Genomic DNA, 26879 nt, shown 5'->3' on the forward strand with positions numbered 1-26879 from the left:
GAAGTTCTCTATAAATACAATATGTATTTAACAGCTGTAAATACAGACATGGGAGCTGAAAGATGAAATCTCCTTCCCAGATGAACCTTTATTTACTGCAGATTCTCAGGGGACATGCAGGACATCTTAATGCAGCACAGTAGAAATCCTATGTTAAATTGCAGCCTATGCAGTGCCCAAACACTTGCTTAAGAGAAAAGACAATTATGACATCAGTCTCAGCTGTGTGGATGGGTGTCATTATGATGAATACTACAGGTGTAATTCAAAGATCACTGGAAGTTGTCAGTGGTTTCCCTTTTAGCACCAAAGTAAGGAACTTTGGCACCAACGAGATCTAAACTGAGAGCTAAAGAATCAGCAGCCCAAGGCTGTGGTTATCAGGTATCAGCTGGTTTAGTACAGTCCTATTCCACCTCAAATGTAAAATGAAACACCAATTTAACGGTGCTTACAAGTGTTTACTCTTGTGGTTTTACCATAGATACACCACTGCCCAGCCTTGCAGTCAGTCATGGGAGCTTGGTGGGCAAGGATTAATGTTATACCAGTCTTTGACTGATTTCTCAAGGCTTATTCAGGCTCTCTGAACCCTCCTTGCAGCATCTCACAGTATCAGGTGCTACAAATACCCACTCTGGAGCAGGTACAAATGAATCCTCCTACAGAACAGTTCTCTTCCAGTCTCCAATTGCATCCATCCATGCACATTCAATGCAAATATCTCAGTACAGACAATGAAGACCATCACAACCCTGTTGCAAAAGAAATGTATTACAAATTAGGACTAAGATCAGGCCAAAGAATAGGTTTGAAATGTGCCAAGAGGAGGCTAACGCCACAGAGATGCTTCATAACTCAGTGTGAGGCATGGGGAGATCATGGACTGGTGAAACGTAAAAAAAAGAGGAGGAGTTGAAAACAGAGGAGTGAAAGACACCGAGATGCTTAACATAACCCTCAACATAAAGCAAGTGTTCAGCTGGGGCCCTCACATGAGTGCTGTCTGCTGCAGCTCGGCCCTATGAGGAGATCCAGAGAGGAGCCCAACCTCATTCCCCAGCACGGCGAGCCTCAGGTCACTTCGGCGCTTGCCTTCTCTTCTTGCACTTCCCATTTATGTGGGTCTGCTGTCCCTGCAGAAGGAAATGGAAACTAAAAGGACTTTTAGTTGACTTAATTAATGCCTGTAACACTAGCCAATTGACATCAGCACCTTGTCTGTCACTCACTGTAGGAGGGGGAGATGTGTTAAAAATAACAGCCTATTTCCGCTTCTCCAGCCCTAGCTCTGCAGAAAAACACAGCAGAAAAGCCAAGGCCAAGTCAGTTAGTGACATCTTAAGGCTACTAACAGAACTGGCTGAGCAGTTTATTGGATGTATTTTGTATTATACAACAGAAGAGCCAGTGCATTGCTGTTCCACACAGTCAACCCCCTGGGCATTGCAGGTTAGAGCCAGATGCTGAAAGAGGCAGCTTGCATGGAAGTCTCAACTGATTTTTAAATGAAAATTAATAATAATAAAATCTGCACTTCTTTTAACAGTCTTTCTATTTTTGAAATTGAAAACAACTGCCTCTAAAGTAATCAGGCATGGATGAAGGAAGGGAACCTCCAGCACATCTCTGACCTTTACAGGGAACATTTGCAAAACAAATTCATCCTCAGGGCTTTAATTTCACTGTGTATCAATGCAGAGAGAGAAGAACTTCCAATGGGCAAGTCAAAGCTGACACTGTTCTGGCTCAGCCTGGGAGAAGACTATTTCCCTTAACTGATATGAAGCAGGCAGGGTGTAACTAGCTTTATTAGGTGACAGCCAGGTGACTATCCCTATCAGTGTAGACTGCAAAGTTATAAATGGAGTTTTAAAGCAAAATGAAATAAAAATATGCTTATTTCTTTTACTTTCTGTTTGTAAACCACTAAAAGAGTAGTAGGCACTTTAAGAATTGAACAAGGTTACTTTTGTCTCTAAAGTGATAATCCTACAAACTTCCCATCCACATCAGGACTCACTGAAATCAGCCATGATTAACATTTGCCAGGATGTTCCTGCCCTGAGCTGTCCTGGCCCAGAGCTCGAGCCCTGGCCCCAAGGCTTACCCAGGTGGTTCCAAACATCCCTGCTCCAGACTGGTCCCTGCTCTCTCTTGGAGACTGCTGTTTCCAGAGCAGAAAACTCGCCCCATCACCCTGGTGCACAGCACAACAGCATCAACCACCTATAACAATGTTATTTTCTTTGAGAAGAGGAATAAGAGCTGTAGTAGGGCAGCCAAATGTTTCCACAAACTAACTCCAGCTACCAGCACAATACCTCTGTCTCAGGAGGTAATGAAAGCCATACAGCAGGAAACATCAGCATCTTACATGGACATTTGCTTAGTGAGTAATGTGTGCAGTAAGGAAAGGCTGGGACTGAAGGATGCACCCAAGGACATGATTTCAAGGGTGGTGGGAGCTGGCATATAAAGAGAGAGGAAAGATGCATGTTCTGCAGCTGTGGCCTGTTGTCAAAAGCATGCTCACCAAGGGACAGAAGCAGCTGGCTGCTCCTGCAGGCATTACTCAGCTTTGCCTTCAGCTGAGGGTGGTATAAAAAGCAAAGTACTGAGTAGTCCACAATTATCAATATAATGTCAGTGATCTAATTCCTATGGGGATAGTTATGGCTGCAAAGAAGAGGAGAGGGTCTTCAAAAGTCACCATTTCTATATAATGTATAACATGGCTACTCCTCAGCAAAACAAGCAGTCAAACCCTTTGGAGAATTCCAGCATTAAATGACTTCCTCCAGCCTCAGAGTACCATAATTTATGTACAATACAGCTGAGAGAATTCAGTGAGCTGTCCTGGGGGATGTTTTGTTTCACAGCTTGTGAATTCACACGTAGGCAGAAGAAGCTGGTTAAAGAGATTCCCCTCACTGAACAAAACAGGCACAACACCTGCTGTCTGAGGGCAGCTTCACTTGCAGCCAGTGCAATGAAACTTTAGTCACTGTTATATATACAGCAGTGCCTTAAAACTGTCCTTATAAAAAGCCTGGCTGATCCTTGCAAGCAGTTATGGTATTGCTTGCTTTATGTGCTGCTTATTAAACAAGTTTAGGTGAGACAGGCTGGCTGAGTGGCTACAGCATTGTCTCAGTCACACACACAAATATATGCTGCTTTTGAGTAGCTCATCCATAGAAAAGACAAGATTTAGTACCTCTCAGTGAGACAGACGTTTGCCTCCTGTGAAGAGAAGTTGTTTTGGGAGCAAGAGGCTCTATCAACACTGACATCTAGACACAGTTATGAGGGCATGTAGTAAATCACTGAGTACAGGAGAGTGTCAGTTGTTCTGTGCAAGCATCGCTAAACTTCTCCCTTAATATTTACTAGGGGGGTTATTCATTATTTGATTGATAAACTGTACCAGGCAGGCTGGTGACTTGGTATGGCAGTCATGGCTTCTCCAGTGGCATCAGAAACAGGCATCATAAGAGGTGTGTGAGTTCAGGCTGCATTAGCTTTTTTTTGTGGTTGATAGATGGTTTCTTATTTAAATAGCCGAGATGGTTACTCATCCATTTACCAAACCGACAACATACCCCAGGGTCTGATCCCTGTGAGCTGTGGCTAGACTCTGTCAGTCAAGCCTGTCGGGACCTCTGGCACACAAATGACAAATCACAGTGTTACTAGAACTATTGACACACATTTTTAATACATAACTACTGTTGTTATATATAATCAGAGCTGATAGAGTTCAGCATAAAAGGGTATTTTAAAGTGCCAATAAAACCACTTAGCTTTTACAACACACTGCGTTTACTCCATTCTCCCTTTCCTCCAAAAAAAAAGGCTTTTCTTTTGAACTAAGCAATTTATATATTGGGTCAGTGTTATAAAGTAGGTATTTATAGCAGATTTCAATGGACTGGAAGCTGGAATGAAGGCAACTTGCTTTTAAATGCAGCACGGAGGCAACTTTGCATTGATAAGATTATCAGCTGTTTGTACATAGAAGATGATGTGGTCACTGAGGGGCCTCACATTCTGTTTCTGTAACTGTAACTCAAATTATTTCATTTTCTAACCAGTCATTTATACTTCAATTTTTCTTAGGCTCTTTCACTGTCATCTGAGCAACTCATTTGATGATAAGGAGCTGAACTACAGAATTTAGCTGATAACACTGCACTGTCTTAATTTAATCCTTCTCTTTCCAAAACCCACAAAAAATGCATCACCAGGCTAGTGATAAAGGCAGCTTTAAGATGTATTGTCACTAGAAGATGATCACATATGCAGACAGTTGGCCATAACTTGTGCTTTGTAATGCCTCAGGGTTGCATTTATCTTGGAAATCAGTTTGGTATTGATGGCATAACTCATCAGCCATGCTAAGTAGCCCCTTACTGCCAAACTGCTCTCATTTACTGTAGAGATACCTTTTTCCCCTCAGACAAGCCAGCTCAAAGCAGCAGGGCAGGACAAATTATCAAACACCAAGATTTTTACCAAGCATGAATACAGAAAGTTATACACAATATTTAAGTGGAGCATCCTTAATTTTAACAGGAAGAGGGGTTAAGTTTTTGGGAAGTCCCCTGCAAAACAATTGTGCTTTGGAATTGCTTTCCTCTAAGAAAGCAAGAGAAGAATATTCTTATGTTTAAGGTGCAGCCTGGGTCTAAATATGAACTAAAATAATAATAATCTGTGATTTAGAGAAATCAGAGAAGTACAGAACAGAGCAACTTTGGGTAAAGCTTTAATGGTGTTTTGTTTTGTTTTGTTTTGTTTCATTTTTAATACTCACTGTTAGTTATCACAGTAAGCTGAATAACTGAGCAGGAGGTCCAGTTTTCCTCCAAATACAAAGTACTTCTTTTTAACAAATGAAAAAAATGGAATGCAGACAGTGGAATGTGCAGCTGTAGATGGGAGACAAATAACAGAAATTTGCATATGCAAATAGACCAGTTATGCTTCTGAGCGTCGGCAGCTTGTGAAACAAATATTTGAAATCCTAACCCAGAGCAGGAAACTCAGGAACTTCAAAAAGGTCAAAGAACCAGCAAAGCAAATTTCTTTTTCTTTTGTCCTATTGCTAGTTTCTGTACTAGTCATATGAAGAAGGATACTTTAACCAAGTTTGGTGAAGTCAATGGAAAGACTCTTATGAAATTTCATGGCCACATGAATCATTTATTCAGAGCTTAATATAGACAGAACTTGGTGTTTCTGCACACAGGTTTTACAGATCATACCTTTTAATATAAACTGGATTGATAGCTGGATTTATTATTAAAGACTCAGCTACATGGGGAGGAAAAGAGGATTAATTCAAATTTAAATGCTTTGCTGCAACTGCTCTGTGCTAGCTGATGTGCAGCAACTCTGCAAAGAACCAGCTGGATTTTTGTCCTCAGGTCACCATCTCTGCATGGAGGAGTTTCTCCTCAAAAAACCCACCCCTACTCCCTGTGCTGGAGATCACCCACTCCTGGCTGCTGCCACGTCCTGCCCATCTGCTGGCTGCTCCCACCAGAGCAGGGACCTTTACTGCCACAGTGTCAGGCTCCCAAAAAATCCCACAGCTTGAGTTCTCTCGTGGCACAAACCTTTTAATTTTGGGGCTTCTCAATGCTGTAGCTGATTGGGTGAGGCTTCTGGATGTGCTGGCTCTTTGGCTTTATACGTCCTGGGCAAATAAAAAGCAGAGGAGTGGATATAGTAAGAGAAAGAGAGAAGCAGTATGTGACAGTTTTTGTTAAACATGCTTTATGCATTTTTTTTTGTTTTAATTTTAGGATACCATTTCACTGGGGGGTGGGGAGGGGGAAGGGTAGTGGGTATAGTTTTTAATTCATGGTCCGGCCCTTTAGGACTGATGGACAAATAAAAACCAAACAGGCTTTCACCTGTCATCAGACAGTTTACTATGGACACTGCAGTAGTCATCACTCCTAAGAGAATTTGGGATTTATGGCAGAGGATTTGCAGAGCTGCACAAATTTAGGGAAAAACACTTAAAAAGAGAGAATAAGTAAAAAGATAAGCTTTTATCATACATGAGTACTCTGCCATTGGAGTGGAATTTAAACAAAAGCATTCTCCTTCTGGAAAGGAGAGAAAGTGAGGGAGAAGTACAAGGTCTGCCCCTCTCATCTTCCTCTATCTGCAACACTTGGGCTTTAGCTAAACACCTAGAAGCTGAGAGGTGTTGCTTAATCCTTCATCCAGGCAGCAAGCATGCTCAAGGAGCAACCTGATGACGTTGGAAACACCAGTAAGGTTTGGTTCCTAACAGGCTGCTGATTTCATTGCTGCACAGGAGTTGTGCAGGGTGTTATTTTGGCTGCAGTAGTACAAACCATGTCAAGGACTTAGACTTTGTGGAGATTATTTCAGAAACTGATATGAAAAAGAAAATAGATAACAAGGGGTGGTTTCTGCAGAGTGTGCCAGTTCCTTGCAGCAGCCCTTGCTCAGGATAAACACCTTTTCTAGTCTCTCTTCATCATCAAATATTCCTAATTCTTTAGCTACCTTTTATCTTTGAGATAGAAACAGATCAAGGAAAGAAAGTCTTGGTGGCTTGTATACCGAGCATTTTCCCTTTTGTCCCATCCTTTCCCTTCTTTTGAAAGTCTGGAAAATGCTGGACAGTGGCTAACTGGTATTCTTGAGTGTTCAGACATGAGGACCATGCAGGAGAAAACAAGCAGTGAGTGTCGGTAACTCAGTTTTCAAGGCAACAAAGATTAAGAAAAAGGCACCTACTCCTACTTGTTGAGGTGTTTTGGAGATGAGCAATTCCTTGTCCACCTTCTCCCACCATGGGCTGTGGAAGCACAGTACAGGCATCAGCAGCACTCACAGACACTTCATGGTGGTGAGCAGCTCAGTTTGAAATTACAGCTTCACTACAACACATTTTAGCCGAAGCCAGAGAAGAGGCACTACTCACTGACCACAGATTCAAAGCACTTTCTGCACAGGGAGCAGATGGTGAGGTTGGCTAACCGGGCCAGTGTAGCAGATGCATCTGTAACCCTGCAAGCAGTTCCTGTGGTCAAGGACTCATCACTGACTCACACAACCCAAAATGCACTTAACTCTTGCTATGTAAGGAGTCCTGGAGCACCTCAGCTTAAACAAGATTCACTTGCATTACTTTTGGAAAACCTTTTGTTTCAGTTAGTTTAGTAGTTTTCTGTTTGGAAGAGCCTCTCCCCAGGGTTCCTGCCAATAGGATGGCATTAACCATTTGCTCCATCCTCAATGAGCATTTCTCTCTCTCAAAGTGGTGTGGCCAGTGTGAGAATGTATCAGCCAGGGAGGGTCTTGAGGAGTTCAGGCAAGGAAGCCAACAAAGATGCTAACTGTAATCTGATGAAAACATGTAAGGAAAGGATAAGGCTCAGGAAAAGGGCAAAAGAGGCAAAGTAGCAATGGCAAAGAACATGGGATACTTTGGCAGGGTTCTCCAGGCTGCCTCCATTCAGTCATTCAACAGCAAAGATGACAAGCACATCACTGCTGAAGGAATCCTTTTGCTGCCTTATCTGTTTCCAAGATGAATGGCAGCCCCTCACTATGCCAAACCCACAGCCAGCTCACAAAAGTGATGGGGCAGTTGGCACATGGCTGGGAACCAGACTTCTGTCATCTTAGTTAGCTTTATCTTTACACTGTTTGGGCCATTTTTATAAAGGTCTATCAAAATCCAGACTCTGCCTTCACCCATCCAGGCAGAGACCCAGAGCCAGCACAGCTCCTTTTCCTGAAAGGTAGAACCAACCCAGTCCAAGCAGAAGCCATGGCACCTCTCCTATGCCGCAGGAAATTGGTGGCTAATGAGTCTCCTCAAACTGATGTCACCTGGCCTGTGACAAGGATTTAGCTGCAAACGAGAACTTGGTTTTCTAGAGAACTCCTCTGCTGTACCTTCATCAAAAGACTGGCTTTACCCCAGTGCCTCCAGTGCTTTGAACTTTACTCCTGAATCCAAATGAAGCACAAATGGGAGCCATTGACACTGTACTGAACTTTTAAGGCTGACACGCTATTTAGCAACTTATTAATGCTAGATCTTTTGAGGAAAGTTTTCACTCCCGTCCACTCTAAAGAGCTTTGTCAAACTGTAACCATTTTAATTTTACTACAATTGCCCCCGAGGAGCTGGTGAAAGTTATACCAGCTGTACATTTATTTTGCCGTTTTTACCTCCCCTTTTTTTTTTCTGATCATCAGTCTGTCAAGGCTATCAAGATTTACATTTAAATGTAAAACTGGACTGTCCACCAAATAGCCTTTGAAGCTATTAGCTGTGAAAGATAATCAATTGGGAATGGGCCCCTGCAGAGCACTTTTCAAGCAGTCATCACCAAAAAGCAATTTTGCTGGCAGGCTTTTTAAAAAAAATAAATAAAAAAGTCATGACCATCCCTGGCTAATTAAAGTTCTATCAATGACTGATCTACATGACTTTACAACAAAAGCAAATGTAATATTGTTTAGGTAAACTGATTCACATGATAAAGTCTGAACTTTTCAGGAGCGGCTAAGAAGCAGAGGCTGGCAACTTTTTTCATAACCCCCCCCCCCCCATAACTGTATGTAAGTTAAGAAACAGAATGATCCAATATGCCCAGCGATGAGGGAAGAGTGTTGCTCTTGAAGGTAATCAGCCTTGTAAAGCTTTAAAAACAAGGCATCCTTTTTATCACCTCTTTAACTTTACAACTTTAACATGGCATCTTACCTTGGTGTTTTAAAACTGTGTCACCAGTTATAGTCCCTTTCCTTGGTTAGAATGAAACCCCATGTTTCACAAAGAACTTTAATCTATTAATTATGAATGCTATGCATTATGCAGTTTAACTTTATGCGTTCCTGTTCTTTCCAAGTTTCCTTTAGGCCATCATGAGATGTGGCTATCTCCAGTATCTATCTAGGTATTTCTCGCTCATCACTGAGGTATCCAAATTATTCTCATCCTCACAATATACTTCTGAGGTGCACGTCACCTTCTCCAGGTGGGGAATTCAGTAGCACTACTCCAGTGATAATACAAATTACTCATATAATTCAATGTAGCCAGCAACAGTATGTGGAGACAATTCAGAAGTATGAAGTTGTGATCTATGTTAAGAAAAGCCAGGGGATGGATTTTTCCTTTCATAGATTGTCACTTAAAAGGTGCAAATACAACCACCAAGCACAGTGGGTTGATGGCTCAGAGGCTGGCCTGATCCTGTCACCAGCCTTGTTCTGCCTCACCTGGCCCAGGGCTCCCAGTCTTGGTAAGCTTCCATTTTGTGATAAAAAGGAAAAACGACACAAACCAGTCAGAACAGCTCTGACCAACAGGGATACACAACCTGAGTCTGTCATGTAGGGACAGCCTTTACTTCCTAAGTGCTGCCTATACAGATAGCACGAAGATTTTAACAGCTTTCCTTCATTTTGAAAGGTATCAGTAGAAAACTTGAGCTGAAACACCAAGCTTCGCTCTGGGTGTTTGACACATCAGGGTATAATAAACAGAAAGATAATGCATTGTTTCATCCACCACCAAAAGGCATAAATGCATCCTTGTAACCCCCCAAAAAAGCCAAACCAAAATCAAACCCAAAACAACAAAAAACCCCAAAACTTCTACTAGTCCTGGGATTATTATTTCTCAGATAACATTCAACTTTTACCTATAAAATTTACCCACTCTATCACTAATCACACGAGCTTTTGCTTTCAGACATTAAAAGCAAGTTTACATGAGGTCTGAAACTAGGAACTTAGAGCAATCCCTCAACAGCTCTGCCAAATTTGGATCTGTAGCAACAGAGAATTCCTGGGTTTTATAGAGGCAAACCCCATTCCTGAAGCTTATGGAATAAATTATCTGATACAACAGGCCACAGAATTCAGTGGCATGAAGTCTCTAAAAGATGAAAGACAGCCATGTAACCAAATACTGTAAGTTTTATGAGTCCTTCTCTATTGCAAGCAACTGGAATAAAGACAACAGCAGAACTGGATACCTGAGAGAGAAAAAGAAAGCTTTTCAGACTTTTAATTCACAATGATACCTGAGACATTATTTCCTCAGGTCACTATAGAAACCTTTATCACCTTATGAAAGGTCATCAGGATAAGTGACAGGAGACATCAGTTTCTCTTAACAATATTGGTTTATCTTCTTAAAATTTAAATAGTAGGTTAAAGATTTTCCAGCTAGAGATGTAAAAGGCCATTAGAGTATCCAGTCAATATTCCTGAAATTATAGGATAGAAGCCTTTCCATTTAGGACACAGCAAATACTTCTACAGACAGCAGAGCATCACATTGCAAAAAGAGTGACTATATTTTGTCTGCAAACACAAATAAATAAAGGAAGAATCAGAAACACAGAATAAAATAAATATAGCTAAAAAACGAAGCCTTTCCTCAGTTGTTTGCAATCTAGAGAAAGATGCCTTGGCATGCTTCTAACATTTTTAAGGAACAATTTAAAACCCCACAACAGTGGGGGTTACCAGTGTAGTCAGATCATCATAGCAACAAACAGCTCTGCCAAAATGATTGGGAATTATTCCTGATATTAATTATTTAATTGCAAACCCCACATGTATTCCATAGAAGTTCAGGTTTCCCCTGGTCCCCAAGGAGCTAGCTTTTAGGTCTCACCTCATAGAATCAACCAGGTTGGAAGAGACCTCCAAGATCATCCAGTCCAACCTATCACCCAGCCATATCCAATCAACCACACCATGCACTAAATGCCTCATCCAGTCTTTTCTTGAAGATCTCCAAGGATGGTGACTCCACCACCTCCCTGGGCAGCCCATTTCAATGGCAAGTCGCTCTCTCTGTAAAGAACTTCTTCCTCATATCCAGCCTGAACCCCCCCTGACACAACTTGAGACTGTGTCCTCTCATTCTGTTGCTGGTTGCCTGGGAGAATAGACTGACCCCCACCTGGCTACAACCTCCCTTCAGGTAGTTGTAGAGAGCAATAAGGTCTCCCCTGAGCCTCCTCTTCTCCAGGCTACACAACCCCAGCTCCCTCAGCCTCTCCTGATAGGCCTCCTCATCTTCAGGAAAGCAGCATCATGTGAGGACTTGATCCCATTCACCCTTTCAGGAGTGCTTCCAGGGGCATCTGCATAGCCACTAACCTGCCCTGTGCACAGGACAAACTGATGCTGGGTTTGAGCAAGAATCTGCTATTTTAATGCAAATAATAAGTTAAAAGTTTTTATCAAAACAGCATAGAAGATTCAAGCAACACTGATAGAGGGCTTAACCCAGAGTGCTGCTGGTTTATTGTTCAAACTCAACCCTGCATCTTCTGGGGGCATGGTGCAGGAGCTGATGCAGATGACTGCCACCCCAAAACTCAGTTAAAGGTGTTAAAGACAATTTTTTCTTGTGGACTTTTGATTTTTTTTCCTCCCCTGTTCTGTTGCATGTTTTTTCCTCCCATAGACAAAGAGGAGAAAAGCACATTATAGTAGGTCTGGTAGAGGATAAGCCTCTGCTCATGTGACACTTGGATCTGGTTTTAAAAGGCAGTGCCATGGAGTAACAACAAAATCAAAAAAGGTCGGGAAGGGCTCAAAAGCAAGGCTTGCTCTATTTGAAATGCACACATACTATGCACCACTGCTTGCTTAGTGTTCTTGCTAACATTCTTGCTTTGTTTAACCTCATTTCTTTAAGCAGCCATAGAGATTTGTATTCATGGAGGAGAGAGGACTGTAACGCACTCTGAAGTCACAAACGGGACCCAAAAGGCAAAATGCATAAAAAATCCCCACAAGACTCTACAGAGAGCAAAACCTGAAATGAAGGTTCTGAAGGAGCTAACCATGGCATATTTAGTTTTCCAGTTTCCTCTAAGAGCCAGTTCAGTGCAATGCAGGGTAAATATCATCCATTTTCTAACAAGTGGGCAGAAGTAAGAAACCCTCCCAGCAGCAGCCCAGGCAGCCAGGTTTGCTTGCTTTGTGCCACACACGCTATGGGGCTCAGTACTTATCAGGGAGGGCTTAGACATCTCCAACAAGCACAAAACCCATCCCAACATTTTTCTCCTGGAAAGAGGCAACTCGTTACAGAGCTCTGAGGCTATAACAGAACTCCAGGAGGGTTGCTTGAAAACAAGCAAGCTCTACTTGTTCTGAATTGCCATGATCTTCTCTCAAGGGATTTATCTGCTGATAAGATGAAGAATGAATTAATCGAGTATCAGAGATTAAAACAGTCTGCTTCTGCCAGAATATTGGAACAGAAAATTGAAAAAAACCCACACTGCCCCTGTCTTAGCCTTGGTTATCAGCTGCTTTAAGAGGAAAAAAAAGGGGGGGGGGGGGGGGGGGGAGGGAAGGGAGTAAAGGGTGGAGTAAAGAAGCCTCGAGATTGTTCACTTAAACACAATACAATCAGCTAAACAATGTTGAAGAAGCAACCCTAAGCTTTGTCTATTCATTCACACCATTTTGTTATCTTTCCTGTTTATCTTAAGAGGCACAGAGAGGACCAGAATGAAGGTTAGCCTTTACAATATGACAAATCTACTGGCTTCCTATTTTGGAAGGTAAACAAGTCTTTTTGTGAAACTGAAATGCAGATAACAGAGCCGTGTAACGTTAAGCGTGGTATTAGATTGAACACGAGATGCCTGGATGTGGTGGTGCATCCCCTGGGTGCAGGTCTGTTGGCCAAGTGCAAACACAAATAAATTGCAGTTGAAACCAGCAGCTTTGTCAAAATCACTGACTTTGCATCACTCTTGTAGTGCATTGTGCAGCTGCAAACTATGTATAGATTAAAATTAGTTAACAGGGAGAGGAAAAAAAAAGGATCAATATAATATAAATGGTGAGATCACATTTTTTTGCCATAGATCAGTTTCATGGGATCTCAGCAGTGGAAAACTTCGGACTTTGTTGCTTTTTATCTCAAGTAAAAGTAAGATTTGACAGCTAAACTGTTTGTAACCACTTGTAACAGTGGATTTTGAAGTGTTTTTACCCGGTAGAATAAGGTGCAGTGAATTGTTTAACAGGAAACACATCATCAAGCAAAGCAGCTCACAGTGAAGTTTCTTTGGATCTTCAGCACCACCTATAGATGATTCAAAATACTTCATGCTCATGAGACCCTGCACATAGATTTCATATATACTGACTGCCAAATGGACATTCTTAGTTTTTAGTTAACAAATTGTAGTACACTTGCACTTACAAGTCTGGGGGCTTAGTACAGTTTTTTGTACCCAAAAGTCTGCCTATCTTACCCACCAGAAACAGCAGTTACTGTAAGACCTAATATCACTACCACTGCCTCTGCAGCAGCTCATGTCCACCAGCTCCTGTCCCATAGAATCACAGAAGGCTGGAAAAGTCTTTTAAGAACATTTTGTCCAACCACTCGTGTTTCAGGCAGCAGTTTCTTGTCCAGCTGGAGCACTTGTAAAGCTCCATCACCAGGGTCTCTTAATATGCAAGCTCCTCAGCAAGGATATTTAAACTTTCTAACCATATTGATTGTAGAAACTGGAACATAATTATGCTTCAGATTTGCAGCCTTCATAAAATCTACCAGCAAGAAACACTGGGAAGATAGTTATGTGAGCAAACAGATATAGAGGCAGACTTACTGATGACAAAACCAAGGGCAGACCAATGCAGGTTCTTTCATCTTGCAAGACACAAAAAATTACAGTAACTGATATTAAAACCTAGATCATCAATGGACCATTTACTCCTATTGTGCAGCAGTGCTGCAAACTGGCCTACTGAGACAACCTGATGGAGCCTTCTGCCTTTGTGTGTCAAGCAGACTTCCAACTGCACTGAACTTCCCCAGGCTTGCTCTCTGGCAGCTAAGTTGCCTGTCAGCACATGGGGCTGTCTGGGCAGCTCAGCCCTGTCAGGCACTGTCATTCCTGGGGAAGACCCTCCTCCCATGCACCACCACTGCTTCAGGTGGCCTAGTAGCACTGTAAGCTGGGTAAGAAATGTGTATTTACTGGTAGAGGACTGAGAGTGTTCCATCTTTTACCAATGTTTGTGATATCTACTGGCCTAGTGTACAGAAATGTTGCACACAGCCTGGGGCGGGGGGAAGATAAGGCACCTAAGTACACATACATTTGGAGACAGGTTCATAGTGAAGAATCACTCCTATGCCATGCATTTTAATTCAAAGACAACAGTGTTTGATCTGTGCTGCTCCAGCCACCATTTACAACCCGAGTGTCTGAGACCCCATATAATAAGATCAAGCACTTACTTGTGATGTTTTTTATCTTCCAAGTATCTTTACAAATAGCCTCAGCAGAGATGAAATGCAATGACCAGCTCTGTGATATAGGTAGAACAATGAAACATGACTGGAGAACCACAAAACAGCAATGCCAGTGTTAAAATTCAGTGTATCTAGGCTTTCCATGTACTGTTCTCAATGAATGATCTGCTGTGATTTAATGTAGTAAAAACCTCCTGCTTACTTCTAATTGATATAAAAATAGGTGTGCTCAGTGACTTGGAACTGGGTCTTGTCAGCTCCTTAAAGCACCTGTCTGTAGGGAAGAGATAATTAACAGGTGACAAACCTGCATCACCAGAAAAGTTGGAGAACAAGTGTAGGAAACAATAAACCCTGAAATACAACTGTCAGTGAACTTAGAACTTTTGCTTCATATTTCAATACAGCGAGGGGCTAGGAGACAAGTCTTTAATAATGCCTTTTGAATGAGGCATTTATGAAGCTGGAGTGTTGTCGTTTCTGACATCCACAAGTGCAAAGCACACAGTCAGGAAGTTCAGATCAAACCCCAGATTTTAAACTGAAGATTTGGAAGTTTGTGTTTTGTTTTTTCTTTTTTTTTTTTAAAGAAGACTCATTTAGGATTAGGAAGGCCAAAGAGCTATGGAAGTACAAAGCACTATCCCCCATAAATAACAAAGACAGCAATATTGGAGCAGTCAAATGTAAACAACCCTTATTTCAAAACCAACCCTAAAGGTCACAATTTCAAATACAACCTGTATGATTGTAGTCATGAGTTAGGACTGCATTTTCCTACTCGCTGCTGACAAGCAGGAAGCCTTACACTGCATGGAGACTATGTAGCACTCAGTGGGAAGGAGCAGGGAGCACTCCCCTTACCCAAAATAAAGGCTGTACAGCTGAACATTTCAAACAGCAGCATTATTCAGAAGGTGGACCTAATTATATAATAAGTTTTCTAAGCATGTTTCTAGCACATAAAGCAATCATTCAATGTCTCCCACTAGCAAATACTGTGAAATGTAACTTGACTTTGATTCCCCAAGAGGGAATCTCAAGAGCTAGTTTTGCTCACAGTTTCTTTTCCCTCTTCATGTATGCTCACAATTGTCCTTGGGATGCTGACCGGCTGTGGAACGCTCTCTGGTTTTGCAGATCCAGGCACCTACAAAGCTGTAGGTGAAAGCTCTCAAGAGTCTGTTCTTCAATTAGATAGTTTGGTAGTGAAGGTATTATCAGCTACCACAAGAATGCTCACTAGATAGTACTGTAATATTGCATAGCTCAAAACACAGTGTAGAATTCATTCATTATAGAAACATGCATCCTGTGATGGTAAAGCACTACCTCATTCTGAACCAATTTGAATTTATGCTAGTTTCAGACCTTGGATTAGAATCTTTCTTTTTGTTTTTTTCTTTTAAACAGAATGAATGCAACCTTAAACAGAATGAATGCAACCTTTTCCTTTCTCCCCTTTAATTTGAAAAGAGCAGAGCCAAAGTGCACTGTTACTGCTTGTGCAACTACAAACAGGCAGCATCAAAACAAAAATAGTATTGGTAAAAAATATATTTGCATTTGCCTCTGACAGAGCTCACTGGGCCATATGTATGATTCGTAATTAACTTGCTAACAAAATGAGTTACCACTGATGGCTGGAGAAAATCCTTCTCTTTTCTACAAACAATCACCTAGTTTTCTGCATAAATGTTTCCAGATCAAGTGCCAGTTGCTAGCAACTGTTGCAGACATTAAGGAACAGCCCCTTTAAACTTTACTGGGCCTGCATTAGACCCAGTAGCCGACAATCTACTTACAGATCCACAACCAGCCAGGCACAGTTAATTACATGCATACACAGCACATAATTGAAAGACTTCACGTGAAAATATACTGCAGAATGGCTTGGACCATTACCTTGTCATGTGTGTGCATGAGAGAATGAATCTGCTGTGATGGTAATTCATCACATAGTCAGGCTTTCTTATTTCAGCCAGCACAACACAAGAATGGGGTTCCAGGGAGCTTACTGCTTGGTGAAACCACCAACAGCTGGCTGGCTGCACAGATTTTACAAAGAACACAGCTTTCAACAGAGGCACATAAATATATACATCTTTTTTTCACATGAGACACGTTTGTATGTACAGACAAGGAAAATGTGTAAGGGGCAGGTATCTGGCTTTGTAGGGCAAATCCTACATTCACTTGTGTCCTGTGCATTTCTGCTGAATTCAGCACTGCCTCTGAGACTGAAATTAGTTTAGTTACAGAACTTTGGGACTAATCTGGTATGGAGTCTGCTGGACACAGCAAAGCTGTATGGGCTCCACTCTGAATGATAGAATAGGTCTGCTTAGGGGCTTCTGTGTGAGAGGATGAAGAAAAGATAGGAGGAGGGGGAGCTGAGGTGGATACTGTTATACTCTGACCTCCATCACTAACCACAGTCACTTCAGTTGCTCCTTCTTGTATCAAAGCATTAAGGCCTTCTAAGTCAGAGCAGCTGATTCCAGAGCTGGTGATGAAAGCCTGGTTTGCTGAAGGCTCGTGACTGCTGACAGGAGCAGCGGGAATCAGAGTCTGATGTAAAGCACTTCCATCGCTTTGGTCATGGGTTGTGAGGAGAACTGCTGGTTGTGCCACAGGCCCTGCTTCACTTTGAGATATGGGAGGGGGAGGTGGTGCCAACAGACTGACTTGGCCCAGAAGCTGCAAGCGGCTGTTGGCAGAGAGGTCTTCCTGATTCTGGCTAACTAGGGTAGGAGGCACAACATTCACTGATGCAGCCTGAACAATACTGCTAGTCTGAGGCACCTGGTGACCCACAATGATCTTGACCCTTCCCTCATTGTACGGAGAAACCTGAGCTGCCTGAAGCGGGACCTGGAGGTGACTGACTGTAATAGGGGCACTGGTCTGCCGACTGGGATCCATCTGGAGCTGCAGGACAGCCAGTTCACTGTTTTTAGATCCGTTGTACATACTGTGCTGCTTCTTATGGCTCCTGAGAGAATCTTCTCGCACAAAGGAAGCGTCACAGAGGTCACACTTAAATGCTTTCTTAGCATCCAATTTGGCAACTTGTCTGGAGCCACCTTGCTTTGGCCTATCTCCTTCCTTCTTCTCCACAGTTTGCTTCTTGGTTTTGACTTTGTCACCATGAGCTTTCCTCACATGAGTTGTCAGGTTGCTCCGCTGCTTGGTATCGAAGCTGCAGAATTCACACTTGAAGGGCCGATCTTTGCAGTGGATTCGCTCGTGCACTTTCAGAGCTGCCTTGTTAGAGCAGGAGTAGTTGCACTCTGAGCACTTCACTGGTTGTTCAGGCTGGTGAGTTCGTATGTGGTGACGAAGGCTTGTTTTGTTTCCACACTGAAATTCACACTCTGGACACTTGAGAGTGTTTTCCATGCTGTGCTTGATACGAATGTGTGATTTGAGGTTTCCTTTCATGGCACAGCGCACCTCACAGAACTCACACTTGTAGGGCTTCTCACCGGAATGCACACGCATGTGCCTCTTCAAGTCGGAGTTGATTTTAAATTTAGCAGGACACATCTGACATTGGAAAGGAGCATCTCCTGTCAACAAAAAACAACAGAGTTCAAATTACAGCTGAGACACCGAGATCCATTGGAGAGGCTAATGCTATAACCAATTATGTTCAGCTGACTTGTTCTAAATACCTGTAAACTCTTAACACATTTCCAAGATGTGGAGAACTTGAATGGCATGGTATTTATCACCTGCTCTGACATACCTGTGAGCAAAGTCTCCAAGAGCATGCCTGTTCATACTTGCCTCTTCATGTCTGCATCTTAGATAGTCTCAATTTTTAGTTACTCTTATGTGCAAAACTCTTCAACGTGCTCCAGAGGACTGAGGTTTCTCATTTGTCCCTTTTTAGCAATGGAGCATCTCAGCTAGTGTTCAAAATTGGCAAGACCAAACACTGCTGCTTTAACACCTGCTCTATTTTTGAAGTCTTAAGAAAAACAACACAAACACATCCATGTCTTGGGTTTACACTACAAGTTCTACAAGGAGGCTCCTCGGTGAACTTTAGCCAGGGTAAATGGCAGGCTACTGCAGAAACAGATGCTTTATGGGCACCGACCTTACTGCTCAACCATATATTGCTTACTGCCTCCCCTGAACTTCTGTCCACATGGGGAGTTAGATTAGCTGACAAGAAAACCTGCTTACATTTTTTTGGCCTGGTTCATGTGGTGTGGCACAAATACTAAACCTGGTACAGAAGTCAGTGAAAATTCTTGACCAGAACACAGGGAGATGTAGGGACAAAAATCCATACCTAGGTTGGTGTCAGGTGACTGCACAACCATAGCATTATTACAGTTAAAGACAAAATAAAAAGGGGGAGTCAGAGCTATGTCAGTGCACCTGGAAAAGACAAATAGGAGACTAATCAAGCACACATACAAGTACATCACCCTGGGGAAATGTGCTTACACAGAGAAGCTACATTAAGCTTTTGTTCTTCTGGCACCACAGCAACCAAGAAAGAGGTTTTTGTACCATGTATCATACATAATAATGTTCCACAGATCACTTAAGGAAAATCTAACACCAGTTTGTATTCATGCAAACAGGTAGAGAAAATGTTCAGAAGTGCCTCTTTCTTTTTTCCTTTTTCCTTCCCTGTCCATAGCAATGCTGTTCCAGAAACCTAACAATAGTGGTTGGAAGTTAGGTTAAATTCTTAACTGATAAAGCATGAAAAATGAACACACTCATCTGCAAGATCTCTGTAAGCCTATTTATGTCAGGCTGCCTACACAAATAACCATTTCAACTGCCTGAATCTAACCCCCTATTTTGCATTTTCCTTATTTTCAGGCTTGTGTCACAATATCCATGACCAAATGAAGCTGCAGCTCTGTTTCATCTATAATCAACTCCAGAGTAAAGAGCAGTGACTCCATTCCCAAGTCCTTAAAGGAAAAAAAATCCAAAGCAAACCTACCAACTAAATAACTGTTCCCTTTTTACTTTAATTTAAATATGTAGTTCTCTGAAGTACCTAAGCATGAGGTCTTTAGGTAGGTGTTATTTTGAACAAGTAGAATTGTATTATTAGGTTGTATTATCAGGTTCTAAGACACCCTTGAAGGGGGAAGGAAAAGGAGAGTGTACTCAGTTCAGGAAACATTTATCCTCTTTAATAATCAAACTGCAAATGGCTGATTTATAAGTCAGTATTTTATACAGTATGTGCTAGCTGTATAATTTAGCATAATTTGCTTATCCAGCTGCATATGTCATAGGTTTAGCTGCATATTTTTCAAATCAAGTTGTGGCCTACTGTGCTAATCTATGCATTTGTTTAATAATTGAGACACATGGTGTATTACCGATACTAACCAGATTCCATTAATGAAGATGCACTGTTTGTTCACCTAGTTTATTTCACAGTCTCAGCTGCACACTCAGCTCCTAAATTTTTATCTGCTTTGTTGATGAAGGCACAGTATGTCTTTAATGGACAATCTTCACATACAGGGTAGCACAATAAATGAAAATGAATTAGTAATTTTACTCAATCCAGCAAAGTATGTTGGTTCTGTTTATATAAAGAGTGCTCTTCTATTGCTTATATTTCTTTACATTTCTGTCCATACATAATTGATATTGACAGAATGTAAGTTAAAACAGTAAGTGTCTGATCCTGGAACCATTAATTTTAAGAGCAGTTTTACTTAAATTAACATCAGATGGATCTTCAGATGACTAGTTCAACAAGTAATGTTATGTAGATGATCTCATTCTGAGCAATGTGGATTACAGTTACTTTCTGGAGAATGAGCAATTTCATTCTGGTAACCAATATATTCTACACACCAGTCTTATCTTCTTCCTAAAACTGTGTGCATAACAGCTTTGTAACCTAACAAGGATGAAATGATTACTTTCAAAATCTCCTTTCAGCAAATTAAAAGGGAAAAAAAAAAATCCATTTACAAAAGAGATTTTATTTTTCTTTTGAGAAATGGAGGAGACAACAAAACTGAAGGCTTGAATTTTAGCATAATTCAGTTGCTTAAGATACAAAATACTAATGTGCCAAACTGTTACAATATGTAATGCCACAAAGATCTAACTCTGCTGGAAATAAAAGAGTCCCATGATTATTCTCAGGTTCTTCCACAGCCAGATTCAGAGCATACCTGCCCATGTACATAAATATACAACAACGCACGTTCTTCTGTGACACAGGGAAAACCCAATACCATCTTTTCTGACTAGTTGTTTACTAACAGGTAACTTCCCATACCAACCCATACTATTTTAACTGACCAACACATCCTCTCATATAGCACTAGAAAAAGAGAAACTTGTGAAATAACTGCCTGACAGTGCTGCCTGTTCCATCACAACAGATTTGTGAAGTATAAAAGATTCTTTTTTTCCAGAGACAGATTGGTTTAACCCTCCTCTCCTTCACAATGCACAAGGGATTTATTTCTTTTATCTACTCAAAATAAATCCCATCTTGCACACATCTGAACTAATGTTGTTCAGTACTTGAATTCAGAACCAGATGTAGGATAGGTTCAAAGCTAATCTAGTAATCACTGAACCGTAACCACCTTGCAGCTAAAATTCACAGAACTAATAAAACGTATAAAAGGCAACACAGGATTAGGTGAAAAACAACATAACAAAATCAACTGTACAAAGACAACTGTACAGCGGCATCTTTACAGCAAATCTCTTCTAGGAACAATCCATAAAAGAGCAATCTGATGAAAATTAAACAGAGGCAAATAATGCAAATATAAAAGGATGGAATGTTTATAAGCCTGGAAGCTAAAGCTTTCTATCCACAGAGCAAAAATGACATGGGTAGGATATAGTTCTGCCTGCTCATACACTGTTAAGGTCCATCAGTCTGCATATAGAAGGCACCAAAAAGAAAGGTCAAAGAAAGGTGTAACTTAAGTTGGTAATGACTTCCTAATTTACTGGTGCAAGAAAAATTAAATTGTGCAGCTGAGGTTTGCACTGAAACAACTAGCTCAATTATAAAGTCATTTCAGTGTTTCTAATATAGTGGACCAGATCTGAGAGACAGACACAGATAGGAACTAGGTGCTCTTAATCAATCAATCAATTAGATCCCTCCATTCTATGGGCTTGAGAACATCTAATAGGCAGTTTCAAAGTCAATTTAGAAGAAAATCTTCCAAGAGGCAAGTCTGTCTGATTGCTTCCAGGTATTTTCAGTAGAGCTGTTGTTATTGCCTTACCAGATTCTACGCTTCTGAGAATTCAAGCAGGTCCCTTCTGGCACACTGACACCCCTACACCTTTTAAAACCTTCTTTGAGACCTTCAAACCTGAACTTCAGTACAAACTCAGATCTGAGTTTCAGTACAAACGTACCTGTGTGGGACCTGAGATGTACAGTTAGCTGGCTGGAGTTGCGGCTGGCGTAAGGACAGATCTGGCATTTAAAAGGACGCTCGTTGGAGTGAATTCGCTGGTGCTTATTGAGGCTGCTGCTGTCAGCAGCTGCATAGTCACAGTGCTTACACTTGTAAGGCTTCACCCCAGTGTGAGACCGCATGTGCATCTTCAGCTTATCCTTGCGACTGAAACATTTGTTACAAACTTCACACTTATGGGGCTTGTCTCCTGAAACAAACAGAAGAGCATAGATGCATCAAGAATTTTTGCACCATTAAGATGGTTTCAAAAGCTGGACACCCTGAAACCCATCTCTATCAGCCCTCCTTCTGACGCTCAGAACTCTGCTGTGCTCTGGAAGGCTGCATGCACAAGTGCAACACTATTAGAAGACCCCTTAGGGACTTTCTCCCTTTACAACTCTGAAATTAAGATTTAGGGGGAAGGGAGGTGAAACATGGAAAACATTGTTCCATATGAAGGACCAACTAAGTTTATGCACTGCCACTCAGATAAACATATGGCTTGCACCTCTGAAATTTAACCCTTCACGCTTCACAGCTGTGAGTGGTACTGCCCATCATGGGGCATGGCGTACCCAAAATGGGCAATTTCTCAGGTGCAGAGAACTACAATGCTAGAATGCACACACACACACACACATATATACATTCTATCAAATGAATCTATAGATAATGTTACTTTGTAGGAAAATAACCTTTGGCAAAAATCCAGAAGGAGGAAATCACCCAAAAGTAAAAATAGGGCAACTATATAAACCTGTGTGTGTCCGTAGATGACGTTCCATGTCCTTCATCCCATAGGAAGTCTTGAACTGGCAACCTGAAAATGGTAATAGTAAGATCATTAAATTCAAGGACAACTGTAACAAAACATGTTACCATATTCCAGGGATTATGTTTCTTTTTCAAAAGCATTTTCTTGAAAGTTCAGTACTAACAGAAAATGAACTCTCCATCTTTTTTACTCACATCTACTCAGAAGAGTGACCAGCTTACCTGTGAACTCCAGTTTTCCAAAGCTTCCCCTAGAAGCCAATCCACTCTCTGCATGACTGTTTTCTGTAAGCTTTGAAACACGTTCTCTGAAATCTCTGCCTAGGATTTGAGATGCTCCTTGCAGTACACAGGGGATGCTGGAGGTACTAACTAAATTCCATCTCTAACTTAAAGCTAGTGCAGTAGGGATCTCAGGTGACAGCTGACCATTCAGGAATTCCATCCAAGGGGAATGTGCTACAGTTTAGGAGCACAGAAATAAATGCTAAACATTTGAAACTTGCCTTTCAAATGAAGGCAAGCTTATGAAGAGAGGGGACTTCTGCTACCCTTCACAAGATTACTCATCTACATAGTAGTATCATAGGATCAGTCAGGGTTGGAAGGGACCACAAGGATCATCTAGTTCCAACCCCCCTGCCATGGGCAGGGACACCCCACACTAGATCAGGCTGGCCAGAGCCTCATCCAGCCTGGGCTTAAACACCTCCAGGGCCGGGGCCTCGACCACCTCCCTGGACAACCCATTCCAGGGCTTCACCACTCTCATGGTGAAGAACCTCCTCCTCACATCCAGCCTGAATCTCCCCACCTCCAGCTTCATTCCATTCCCCCTAGTCCTATCACTACCTGATATCCTGAGAAGTCCCTCTCCAGCCTTCCTGTAGCCCCCTTCAGATACTGGGAGGTCACAATTAGGTCACCTCGGAGCCTTCTCTTCTGCAGACTGAACAGCCCCAACTCCTTCAGTCTGTCCTCATAGGAGAGGTGCTCCAGCCCTCTGATCATCCTCGTGGCCCTTCTCTGGACACATTCCAGCACATCCATATCCCTCTTGTAATAGGGGCTCCAGAACTGGACGCAGTACTCCAGGTGGGGTCTCACCAGAGCTGAGTAGAGGGGGAGAATCACCTCCCTGGCCCTGCTGGCCACACTTCTCCTGATGCAGCCGAGGAGCACTTCCGGGCTGCAAGTGCACACTGAGAGCTCATGTTGAGCTTCTCGTCCACCAGCACCCCCAAGTCTCTCTCCTCAGGGCTGCTTTCCAGACAGTCACTGCCCAGCCTGTATTTGTGCCTGGGATTGCCTCGACCCAGATGCAGGCTGTCTCTGTACAGGTTTTCTGAATATTGCACAAGTTTTACTCATCAAGTTCTCCAAATAATTTTGTTCAATCCATTCTTATGCTAACTGGCCAAAGAGAACACATGCAACACGTGTAACATTTCTCATGTACAATAAGGCAGCTAGCACAAAGGTAACGAGTGTGCTCTTACATTGCTACAAGTGTGGGCACAGGCCAACATCTGCACACAAACACCCTGCAGCACTGCCAGAGTATCCCATGGCATAGGCCAGATGAAATCAGTAACAGAACTACTGCTGGTATCCCTAGCAGTACAGCACATCTTTAGTATGGTTGCCTTCCAGGTTCTGCATGTCTTAACTGCTTAAGACAGAGAAACCATGCATACCACTATATGAAACCCATCAATTTTAAAAGGAACAAGATTTAGTCCACATCTTACCTGGATAGGAGCAGTTTAATTTCTTCTGTGTAAGTGAGGAATTGGATTTTCTTGAACGTGCTTTTGGTGGGGTAGAGACAACAGCAGCAGCTGGTGGCTCACTGCTCTCACTGGGCAGGTACGTTTGATAGCCATGCTCAAAAACAAACTCTGGTGCAGAAACTAAACACATAAAAGAGCTCAATTTGAGAACATTAACTTATCCAATCAGAAAAAAATATATTTATTTTCTAGTTTCATTAACCACTCCATGCTGTTTCTTCCAGCAGCATTTCAACTTGGGGAGGGGGAAAGGAAAAAGGCTCTTCTCTCCCTTGCTATCTTGCTATTATTGGTGAAAATGGTCATGATTTGAGCCATACTGCACTTAGTACAACCTTGCACAGGCCCACTTGTGTCCCTCTGAGTTCCATCTGACTGCACCATTCAGTTTCTTCATTCATTTTTTTCTGATGCCTGTCCAGGTCTTACATTAACAAAAGTATGTCTGTGTCTCAACACTGCTTGTACTACAGCCTAAAGGAGAAAGAACATGGATTATACATAAATAATTGTTGGCAAAGGTTGTCTAAAAAGGCATCATATAAACAATTAAAAAAATTGGTGAAAAATTCAGCTTCCTTCAAAGCTACTGTTTTTAGCTGTTACAAGAATAACAGGTGGAAATATCTCAGCCAAAGTAGCAGCTTTTAAATCAATTACACCGCTACACCCCAAAAGGGCAGAAGGCTATAACTGCCCTCCTTTTAAAGATGAGTAAATATGAAGCAGAAAAGTGATTCATCCAAAACCCACACTGAGTTGAAGGATTATAATACAAAAATTCCTGGAAGTGTGCCCTGAATTCAGTCTGTTTCACTGCTCTTCCAGATGCTCTGCCCTTAGCTGTCTACCCAAATTAAAGTCAAATAATTTGGATTTTGCTAAGGTCTCTCACCAAAACAGAACTAAACTATATATAGAAGGGTGAACCTTCACACATGGAACAAAATTCTAGTTTTATTTAAGTGTCTCCAGGATCTGCACCTCACTTGAGCCTTTGCACAGGCAGAAATTTTGAGTAATATTTTTCTTGCCAATAAATTGTGGGAGCAACGTTAGTGTTAGGCCTGGATGGGTGCCCAACAGCAATTCTGTGCCTGTTTTTCCATCAAGAGCACTCTTAAAAAATACAAAATGCATAGTAATTGGATTATTTTTCATAAGTATTGACAATTTTAATTAGTTTGCACGTTAGTTATACAATAGACTTGAGCAATTCTCTAAATGAACTTGAGTCTCAATTAGCAAATTCAGCAACTGTTGCTATCCTAAACCCAATACAGCACAAAACTTTTCATCCTTTGCTTGCAGATACTCAACGACCAGTGTTGAGTATCTACATTCAGCGTAGTATGATGGGGGCACATGAGCACAGGGTTACATAACGTTGCCACTTTCGCCACTTTGCACGAGTCAAGTGTTTTCAAGCTCCTGGTAGGTAACAGGAGGATACCTGTGATGGTTTGGGTCTCTGAAGCGATGGTCCTGGTTGCTGTTTGTGCCTGTGTAGATGGCACCGTTTCTTCTGACACAAACTGGACCGTACTGGTGGCCCCGGCCGTTGCACTAGTGAGCTGGCAACCGCTCTGCTTATGCCCAACAAAGGCATCGAGGTTATTGAACTGCTGCTTGCAGATGCCACAGATGTGGATATCGGGGGTGAGCTCCACCAGCACCGTGGTGCCTCCGGGAACTGTGGAAAGAGGGGCACGGTCAAGAGCTAGCCCCGAGAAAATGGGAACGGGTGAAAACTGCTCAAACTGACACACTGACACCCCGCTGGCCAAAGGCACTGACCGCGGGGCGGCCAGGCCATGCCTGGGGCTGCGGGACCCCCGGGGCGGGGCTGGGGCCGTCCGTGACCCGTGCACGTTTCTCTGCAGCTCTCAGGGTCCCGCGGGGGGTCCCCGCCACCGCGCCGCGCGGAGGTCACTCGCCAGTGGCCTCGGCCCACCGCGCTCGCCCGGTGCCCCGCAGACCCACACGGCTCGCGCGCCCGCCGCGCTCACCCAGATTCCCGGGTTCCACCCCCCCCAGCCAGGTTCCCGGGCTCCGCTCCTGCCTCTTTCATGCGCTACTCAGGTTTCGGGGCCTCCTCAGGCCCCATCTCAGCTTGGTTTCCATCACCGCAGGCCCCGGAGCGCGCATACCCAGCCGGCGCGCAGCGGCACTTACACTGCACGGGGGCAGGGAAAGCCGGCGCCGCCCCCCCGCCGGCGGGGTTCATGGCGCCCGGGAACGCTGCACGCCGCCGCAGCCACCTGCACGGCGGTTATTACCGGCTGGGAACGGCTCCCCCCGGCCTGTCGGCCACCGAGCAAGGGCGGATGTGGAGGAGCTGAGCATGCTCAGTGGCGGTGGCGAGGCTGCGGCTGCCCTCAGCTACGGCCGGGCTGGGGGTTGCCCACTCCGCAGCCTGCCTCGCCGCAGCACGGCAGAAGCTGCCTCTTGTTTCTGCCGCTCGCACCGTCCTCACGGGCAGGCCCCGTGCGGGAACATCGCTGACATGCCAAACCACCATATTAAACCTTGTCACCACAATCA

At 42.8% G+C, this 26879-nt stretch overlaps 1 protein-coding gene across 3 annotated transcripts; it reads right to left on the bottom strand.

Moving 5' to 3' along the window:
* Positions 1-5540: 5540 nt before the first annotated feature.
* Positions 5541-26649, bottom strand: ZFP64 (ZFP64 zinc finger protein). 3 transcript variants are annotated; one of them, XR_010988749.1, is made up of 7 exons: positions 26511-26649; positions 25789-26028; positions 24294-24455; positions 22526-22588; positions 21722-21973; positions 14309-17895; positions 5541-5704 (listed from the first exon to the last, which is right to left on the bottom strand). XR_010988749.1 is itself a non-coding variant. In XM_068149947.1 (6 exons), the coding sequence occupies exons 1-6, from the start codon at positions 26560-26562 to the stop codon at positions 16595-16597; spliced, it is 2070 nt and encodes a 689-aa protein (XP_068006048.1). In that variant the 5' UTR covers positions 26563-26649; the 3' UTR covers positions 14149-16594. The 3 variants fall into 3 exon arrangements, 2 of the variants coding, with proteins under 2 accessions (XP_068006048.1, XP_068006049.1); XM_068149947.1 differs by lacking the exon at positions 5541-5704 and having other exon boundaries at positions 14149-17895; XM_068149948.1 differs by lacking the exons at positions 5541-5704; positions 25789-26028; positions 26511-26649 and adding an exon at positions 24671-24802 and having other exon boundaries at positions 14149-17895.
* Positions 26650-26879: the final 230 nt, after the last annotated feature.

This window comes from Melanerpes formicivorus, unplaced genomic scaffold, assembly GCF_026170545.1.
Source record: "Melanerpes formicivorus ecotype bairdi unplaced genomic scaffold, bMelFor1.0.p_v2 SCAF_19, whole genome shotgun sequence".
Lineage (NCBI taxonomy): Eukaryota > Metazoa > Chordata > Aves > Piciformes > Picidae > Melanerpes > Melanerpes formicivorus.